This window comes from Oncorhynchus clarkii, chromosome 16, assembly GCF_045791955.1.
Source record: "Oncorhynchus clarkii lewisi isolate Uvic-CL-2024 chromosome 16, UVic_Ocla_1.0, whole genome shotgun sequence".
NCBI lineage: Eukaryota > Metazoa > Chordata > Actinopteri > Salmoniformes > Salmonidae > Oncorhynchus > Oncorhynchus clarkii.
This window is the reverse complement of record NC_092162.1, coordinates 42299719-42309149: the sequence shown is the minus strand read 5'-3', so window position 1 is coordinate 42309149 and position 9431 is coordinate 42299719. Positions and strand designations below refer to the sequence as shown.

At 40.2% G+C, this 9431-nt stretch overlaps 1 protein-coding gene across 3 annotated transcripts; it reads left to right on the top strand.

Annotated features, from left to right (window-relative positions):
- Positions 1-318: 318 nt before the first annotated feature.
- Positions 319-7308, top strand: LOC139367626 (mitochondrial ubiquitin ligase activator of NFKB 1-like). Of its 3 annotated transcripts, none has more exons than XM_071105893.1 (5): positions 319-596; positions 1019-1158; positions 1476-1684; positions 1996-2207; positions 6282-7308. In XM_071105893.1, exons 2-5 carry the CDS (start codon positions 1039-1041, stop codon positions 6797-6799), a joined length of 1059 nt encoding a protein of 352 aa, XP_070961994.1. In that variant the 5' UTR covers positions 319-596; positions 1019-1038; the 3' UTR covers positions 6800-7308. The 3 variants fall into 3 exon arrangements, with proteins under 3 accessions (XP_070961994.1, XP_070961995.1, XP_070961993.1); XM_071105894.1 differs by having other exon boundaries at positions 320-361; positions 6282-7300; XM_071105892.1 differs by having other exon boundaries at positions 326-376.
- Positions 7309-9431: the final 2123 nt, after the last annotated feature.

The window sequence follows — 9431 nt, the reverse complement described above, 5'->3', positions numbered from 1 at the left end:
GGCACAGGATGTGTTAAGTGGTGGTCCCATCCTTTCAGGTTGTTGGCCTGAAGTAGGACTAAATAGATTTAAATAGTGGAGTATGGTATTTATTATTATTTAGAATTTTTATTGTGAGTGTAGTGTTAGATGGTAAGGTATTTGTTGTGTGTGTATATGTATGTATGTATGTATGTGTGTGTGTATGTATGTGTGTGTGTGTGTGTGTATATATATATATATATATAAAAGCATTGTATAAGGGAGTTATACTCCAGTATAGTAGGTGGCAGTAATGCAACATTTATTGGATGCCAACCGCCGTTAAACCTCATCGAAGAAGAAGTAGAAAATAAAATAAATAAAATACAAATATTACTATGTAAGGAAGTGGAGGGTGAGCCCAAACTAGCAATTCGATGTGGCTTTATTTAGCTAATCTTGGAATGAAATCAATAGTTTTTAAATATAAAAGTAGCCAGTCTATTAAAATTAGCTTGATGAGAAATATGTGTTTACAACTAGCTAGCTAGCTACGTCAGTGCAGGGCTAAATTACAGAGCCGGGACCTAACTAGTTATGTTAGGTAACATTAACTACAGTAGCTAACTAATTAGGTAGGTAGAGTAATGTCAACAAACCTGTTTAGTCAATCGATTTTGTATAATTGCATGATACCAAATTTTGAATTTTGGCGACAACGTTATCATTAGTATTTGAAATGGTCACTCGCCTCCAGAAAGTCACTCATCAACCCAAGTTGATTTTGACTAGCCCAAAAGAGAGAACTCAGGGTTAGCTAATAATAGCTAGGTGGCAGTCAAGTCTCTGTAAGAATGGGTTTTTAGGCTGACAAATATAATACTGTAATTCCATGGCATTCATACATTCCATAAGGTCCAACTAACACATTGAATCACATGACCATAGCCTTATAGACTGTCAATGGCAGGGCAACAGTTGTCATCTGAATTATGGCCCAGATGTGGATCCATACACCTTGCTCTTGTGTTCTTTGACATACTCTTTGTTGTTTAAGATCAAACAGAAGATCACAGGATGGATACTAGTGGGAAACCCTCCACAGCCCAATTTCTGCTATTAGCCACCAGCTCAGCACTTACTGCAGTCTTCTACTCTGTGTACTGGAGGAGGACAACAACAGTAGCAAGATTAAAGGTAATAACATTGCAGCCTTGCCTCATCTATCTTATCTACCCTTATCTCTTTAAATCTGTTAGTAGCATGTTTAGTAGTTAGGCTAAACATTGGCAAGCGACACATTGAAGGTGGTTTAAAATATTTTGTTTGCAACTTATCAGAGCACACCACTGCGCCCAGAAATCCAATGTAACGTTATCAATAGTTCAGACAGTGTTTTTATATCATTGCAGTTGACCAGGAAACGATTTAACTTAATCACAGTGACTATAACTGCATTGACAATGAACATTTGAGGTTTTTGATTGGTATTCAATATCATGTATGTTTTACAGGGAGCCAAGAAAGTGTCTATTGATCAGGATATGAAGAACATCCTGACAGAAGCACCAGGAAAATGTGTCCCGTACGCTGTTATTGAAGGTGTTGTGAGATCTGTGAAAGAAACCTTGAACAGCCAGTTTGTGGACAACTGCAAAGGGGTCATCGAGAGGTTAACTCTAAAGGAGAAGAAGATGGTGTGGAATCGCACCACTCATCTCTGGTAAGTGCTAAAGTACACTAAAGTGTTATAATATTTTTCACCCTCTCTTACTGTTAGGAGGCTCAATTTGTGTGGATTTATTTTTTTGTGTGTGGAGACACTTTTACACACTGACGATGGCCTAGTAATGGCTAACGTTTGTTCTGCTTATGATACCTCCTAGAATGAATCAATAAATATGGTACCTTTTTTTTAAAGTTTTTAAAAAAAATGAAAACAAACAAACTTGATGATGAAAAACATTATACTCTATACTGCATCTTTTTGTGGATACACATCTCTGTAGGTATCTAATATTTTATACCTGTCAGGAACGAGAGTGAAAAGGTCATCCACCAGCGTACCAACACGGTGCCCTTTGACCTGGTGTCCCACGACGAGGCTGTGGCAGCCACCATTCGGGTCATCCGTCCCCTGGACTCCTCGGAGCTGGACCTGGAGACCACCTATGAGAACTTTCACCCCACTGCCCAGTCCCTGACCAACGTCATCGGCCACTTCATCAGCGGGGAGCGCCCTAAAGGTGTGGTCCTGTGTGGCTCAGTTGGTAGAGCATGGTCTTTGCAACACCAGGGTTGTGGGTTCAATTCCCGCTGGGGCCACCCATACAGGGAAAATTCCACTCACTACTGAGTGATTACTTACTTAACTAGGGGAATACCATGAATTTCAATAAATGTAATCCATGGAATGGTCCTTGGGAAGAAGGGTGTTTGATATATATCTAAAAGTATCTAAAAGCATAATTTTGAAATAATTAATCAAAGCAAAGTTAATATATTTTTGCCATTTTGGACCCAGGCCTCCTTCAGGACTCCATAATGTTTAATCTGTAGGTGCTACAAAGCAAAAAATGGGTCATGAAGCTTTACTACTCATATTACAGAGCAAGCAGTATCTCGATTTCATTTAATTGAAAATGTACCATTTTTGATTAGGCAAAAGTTTCAATATATTGATGAACATTACACACCCTACAGGCATATCAAAGTTCCAGATTGGAATCGCTGCAGCTTTTAGAGTTATGATCAGTGGTGTAGTGGAGGGTGAACACACTTTTTCAATATTAGTTTCAATATTCAAATAGTCTGGATAACCATTTGATTAGATGTTCAGGAGTCTTATGGCTTGGGGGTAGAGGCTGTTTAAGAGCCTCTTTGACCTAGGCTTGGCGCTCTGGTACCGTTTGTCGTTCGGTAGCAAAGAGAACAGTCTATTACTAGGTTGGCAGGAGTCTTTGACAATTTTTAGGGTCTTCCACTGACACCGCCTGGTATAAAGGTTCTAGATGGCAGGAAACTTTGCCCCAGTGATGTACTGGGCTGTACGCACTACCCTCTGTAGTGCTTTGTGGTCGGAGGCCGAGCAGTTGCCATACTAGGCAGTGATGCAACCATGCTCTTGATGGTGCAGCTGTAGAACCGTTTGAGTATCTGAAAACCCATGCCAAATCTCCTGAGGGGGAATAGGTTTTGTCATGCCCTCTTCACAACTGTCTTGGTGTGCTTGGACCATGTTAGTTTGTTGGTGATGTGGACACCAAGGAACTTGAAGCTCTCAACCTGCTCCACTACAGCCCCGTCAATGAGAATGGGGGCGTGCTCGGTCCTCTTTTTTCCTGTAGTCCACTATCATCTCCTTTGTCTTGATCACATTGTGGGAGATGTTTTTGTCTTGGCACCACACGGTCAGGTCTCTGACCTCCCTATAGGCTATCTCATCGTTGTCATTGATCAGGCCTACCACTGTTGTCATCTGCATTTTTTTCTTTTTTTTTAACTAGGCAAGAACAAATTCTTATTTACAATGATGGCCTAGGAACAGTGGGTTAACTGCCTTGTTCAGGGGCAGAATGACAGATTTTTTACTTGTCAGCTCAGGGACTTGATCGACGGGGCGGCCTGTCAGGAGGTTCAGGATCCAGTTGCAGAGGGAGGTGTTTAGTCCCAGGGTCCTTAGCTTAGTGATGATCTTTGAGGGTACTATGGTGTTGAACGCTGAGCTGTAGTCAATGAATAGAATTCTCACATAGCTGTTCCATTTGTCCAGGTGGGAAAGGGCAGTGTGGAGTGCAATTGAGATTGCATCATCTGTGTATCTGATGGGGTGGTATGCAAATTGAAGTGGGTCTAGAGTTTCTGGGATAATGGTGTTTATGTGAGCCATGACCAGCCTTTCAAAGCACTTCATGGCTATAGACGTGAGTGCTACGGTTTGGTAGTCGGAGACCAGGCAGGTTTTCCAATGCTTCGCAAAGGGCACCTACTGGTAGATGGGTAACAATATAAAATGCAGACATCGAATAGCCCTTTGAGCATGGTGAAGTTATACACTTTGCATGGTGTATCAATACACCCAGTCACTAAAAAGTTACAGGCGTCCTTCCTAACTCAGTTGCCAGAGAGGAAGGAAACTACTCAGGGAATTCACCATGAGGCCAATGGTGACTTTAAAACAGTTATAGCGTTTAATGGTTGTAATATGAGAACTGAGGATGGATCAACAACGTTGTACTTACTCCATAATACTAACCTAATTGACAGAGTGAAAAGAAGGATGCCTGTACAGAATTTAAATATTCCAAAACATGTATCCTGTTTGCAACAAGGCACTAAAGTAATACTGCAAAAAATGTGGCGAAACAATTAACTTTCTGTCCTGAATACAATGTTATGTTTGGGGCAAATCCAGTTCAACACATTACTGAGTACCAGGGCATAAAATGTACTTTTTGGTCTACGAACCGCTGTGGCAGGTAGATTTAAAAATCTACCAGCCACTCAGATTTTTTACCAATCAAAATATTTTTGAAACCACTAAAATTACACCAACAAAACACACAAAAAAACAGATGAGCATGCTTTGTAATGTTTTTAAAACAATACATGTATTACTAGTAAGTAACTAATGTGGTATATTGAATAATACAAACAGTATTTTAACCAGAATATCACACGAGACAAAAATGTTCACCTGCCCCCTTTAAGGGCGGAAGGTTACCTTGGTAGCGAGAGTCGAGTCATGTTTGTGCCTGTGATATTGAGTCTGACTAGTAGAAGTGGTTTTCTCTTCCCTAGCAGTTGAAACGCAAACGTATAAAACAACCTCGCTTGTGAACAAAACAATGTAAATAGCCAAGAAACGCAAGGATAGTCTCACTTTAGTAGACTTTTTATTTCAAGTGAATTAGAGCATATTTTATGTCTGTGTGCACAGCACTTCTAAAAAGGTGTCTTTCAATCAGCTCTTCAGATGCGTACAGCCCCCAGCCAGGCAGTGCTGCAGTGCGAGGTGGAATAGGCTACAGTATATAGGATTCGTAGTTCTTTGACTTTGTGCGATTAATTTACCAGCTATGAAGCAAAACGGTGAAAGTACTATGAAAACAGATACTGTTGCATTTATTTTACTATAAATGTGATCATACTTTACTATTTTTATTCACAAGTGAAATGCCTGCACTGTAGAGCCCTGACAACCCGCCAACGTGGCTGGTGAAATAGACATCTTTACCCGCCTGTCTGCTTTCCACTAGACACTGGGAGATGAATTTACCTTTCAGCAGGAAAATAACTTAAAACACAAGGCCAAATCTACACTGGAGTTGTTTACCAAGAAGACAGTGAATGTTCCTGAGTGGCCAAGTTACAGATTTGACTTAAATCTGCTTGAAAATGAATGGCAAGACCTGAACATAGTTGTCTAGCAATGATCAATAACCAATTTGAGCATGAAGAAGTTTAAAAAAGATTAATGGGCAAATATTGCACAATCCAGGTGTGGAAAGCGCTTACACTTACCCAGAAAGTATTGACTCAGGGGTGTGAATACTTATGTAAATTAGATATTTCTGTATTTAATTTTCAATAAATAACCCAACAATTTCAAAAAACATGTTTTCACTGTCATTATGGGGTATTGTGTGTAGATGGGTGAGGGAAAACATTTTTTTAATCCATTTTGAATTCTGCCTGTAACACAACAAAATGTGGAATAAGTCAAGGGGTATGAATAAGAGATTTATTATTTTAGATCATTCCGAGTCTGTCACTGTTTGTCATAAGTTTTGAACAGGGCGCCTTTCCTTTGCCGGTTGGGCCGTTTGGGATTTTTTTTGTGCCAAATTGGAGTATTCCCATTTCTCCAGGCACCACTACACCACTGGTTGTGATCCAATTAGATAAAATGATCGAATGGGAAACTGTATTCAAAATGGTTGCTCTCTGCTGGTGATTTGCAGGATGTGCAATGTTACAAGTAAGTAAAATGAGGCCTGTGATTGGTTACATTGCCTACTATGCCAATTTCTCTGGACCATAACTTTTAACATAGCAGAAATCCCTGGGTAAGGCCAAAATGTCAAATGTGCCAACTTTATGCTTTTAGATACAAACGTCATATGTCAACAATTCTTCCTCCAAAGGACTATTCTATGGATTATTTTGTGAAAATCTCCAAAATCATGGTCTTTTTTTGTCCTGGTTTCGTGAGGAATCAGTCATTTGAATAATGTAATGTACTTTGTGATTGATATACTTTTATCCAATAAATCAATCAATAAAATTCTATCATAAATGGTATGTTATTATTATCTTAGGTATCCACGAGATGGAGGAGATGTTACGTCTGGGGGAGAGTGTGACCGGGGTCGGGGAGCTGGTGCTGGACAACAACCTGGTGAAGCTCCAGCCTCCCAAGCAGGGCCTGAGGTACTTCCTCAGCCGACTGGACTATGACTCCCTGGTGGAGAAGCAGCAGAGCACAGTCAGGTTCTGGAGGATCCTGACTATGATGTTTGGTGTAGTTGCTTCCACAACGCTCTTCTTCATCCTGTGGAAGCAGTGGGCTTACCATACACAGAGGAGGAAGAAGAAGAATGTTCTGGAGGAATTCAAGGAGCAGCAGAGGAAGCGGTTGAGGGAGCTGAATGTGGAGGAGGCCAGTGTTTCCCCTAGTGCCTGTACAGTGTGTTTGAGCCAGGAGCGTTCCTGTGTGTTCCTGGAGTGTGGGCATGTCTGTGCTTGTGACCGGTGCTACCAGGCACTGCCAAAGCCAAAGAAGTGCCCTATCTGCAGGGCGACGATAGAGAGGGTAGTGCCTCTTTATAACAGCTAATGGACAATGCCATTTGGATGGCCATTGTAAATGGACTGATCTAATGTCACTGAAAAAAGGATTGTCGGCTTATTTTTCTGTTTTCTTTGCTTTTATAATGTTTAATTGAAAGATCAAGCTGACTTGTAGCTTGATTTGAGTTATATCAGTTGAAATGAAAACATGTCATATCCAGGATCCTTCTTAGTTGTAGAATCAACTCAGAACTTGAATGTTTTCACCTCAATGTTTCTCCAAAGCACACATCAAAGCGATTTTGAGTAAATAAAGACAAACAAAATAAATATATCCTCAACCTATTTTACAAATCTGTTGGCCCTATACTATCCACACACATTTATGTAAATGTTTATGGCTGCCAGGAGAGGGTGATGTCTGCCTTGCATACCTTTTCAACAGGGAAGAAAGAGTACATCGTATTTTATGATTTAGATAAACCATTGCATTTGCTCTAAGCAGAAAAGGCACAGAAATCATGTACAAAATAAAGGTATTTGCAAATTTAAAAACATTTGATAAAGTATCAAGTTTTTTAAGTGACAATCAGTAAGTTATCATAAAAGAAGGAGCAATACACAATGGTGTTAATAACTTATTCATGAAGTGTTGACTGTTACGGGATGTCCATTGAACCGAGAAAGTAAAGAATAAATACAATATCACGAGCGTGTCGTGACAAGACAAGTGAATGCACCAGGAAAAAGCTACCTCAGTCGGTGACGGATCTTCTGCCAATTCTGCTAGGGATTGTTTTGCATCGCTCTCCTAGACTATTTGCATTTCTCTCCATCAGTCTTTTATTCTGTAAATGACTATTCCATCGATAAAATACTCATTTATTCGTAAAGCGGATGGAACATTTTGGATAAAATGTGTTTTATGCAAGCGATATCATAGGCTACAGTATAATGTTCAGTTGATTATCAAATCATCTTTTTCACTGACGTCTTTCAGTATCGATTATTGACTAAGCTTTTATTGTGAAGACATGTCGGAAAGTATTGCCTTACAATGAGAAAAACTCATTATGGTGCTGATGGCGACAGGTCTCCATCACCGGTCTCCTTGCAGGATGCCAACAACTTCTATTGTAGCCTACTTCACAGACTAAAAAAAAACACCTCAACTCTGACAGATTGGGAGAAGTGAAAGAGGTGAGAGACTATTGTCAGCCATAGGACATCTCTAAATCATTACAGTAAAGGCAATAAACACTTTTGGAAATAGGACAAAGGCCTAGTGTGTGTGTCCAAAAATACAGTCGGCCTCTTATTGGAAAATGTGTTCATATTTATCAAATCAAATTTTTATTTTTCACATACACATGGTTAGCAGATGTTAATGCGAGTGTAGCGAAATGCTTGTGGCATTACTGGACACAGCATGTAAAATTAACTTTCCCATGAATAGATAAAGGCTGAGTTGAAATCCACCATCTCGTAGTTGATGCTTGCCTGCATCCTGAATCAGAATCTGACTGAATTCTCACAATTGCGTTCTCTTATCCGCAGTTGTTATTGAAGATGACAGAATAGATGATGAGCTGAAAGACCCAACAAAAAGAACAACTGCTGGTGTCTAAAATAACCCAAAAGATGGTTGGAAGATCAAATATAGGCCTACCCTACCCTCCTTGCTCAACAAATAAACCATTTGGAGTGTTATGGTATTGTAATCCTCAGCAACTTTTCCTCCAAGTTTAGCTTGAGATGTAGACCCCACAAAAAGTACTTGAGCAATTTGATTGGTTGATGATAGGCCTGTGACATCAGATCTCAACAATGATTGGAGAAGTGTTTAGCATCACCAGTAAGCTTAGGCTACCACATCCTTATATATACATTTTTTTTCATAAGCACAACATGACTGCAAGACAGGTTGGAATGTCTGACTGAAATACGGGACAAATCAACCTTTCTAAATTGGTGGTGTTTGAATTTGTTGATAAAATGAGGGATATGATTGTTTGGTTGCGGGGCGAAGGGACAAAATGCAACACTGTCCCGCACAATCCGAGACGTGGTCACCCTACCTTTTTGCAGTGATGAAATACTGAACCACTTGTTTTTTACAGAATGACAATTGAAGGAATACCATTTGTATTAATCATGCACTTGTTGCTGTTCCTAGTTGTACTTATGCCATTGCTCTGAACTGCCGGCTCATTCTAATGTGAACATTTATTTTTGTATCAGGCAGCTACCTATGAAACAACAAACAACTAGAATGACTTTGGCGATGTCATTTACAAAATAGCCTCCAACATCCTACTTAGCAAATTGGATGCAGTCTATCACAGTGCCATCCATTTAGTCACCAAAGCCCCATATACTAACCACCATTGCAACATGTATGCTCTCGTTGGCTGGTCCTCGCTACATAGTCGTTGCCAAACCCACTGGCTCCAGGTCATCTATAAGTCTTTGCTAGGTGAAGCTCTGCCTTATCTCAGCTCACTGGTCACCATAGCAACACCCACCCGTAGCACGCACTCCAGCCGGTATATTTCTATGGTAATCCCCAAAGCCAACACCTTTCTTTCCAGTTCTCTGCTGCCAATGACTGGAACGAATTGCAAAAATCACTTAAGTTGGAGACATATCTCCCTCACTAACTTCAAACATTGGCTGTC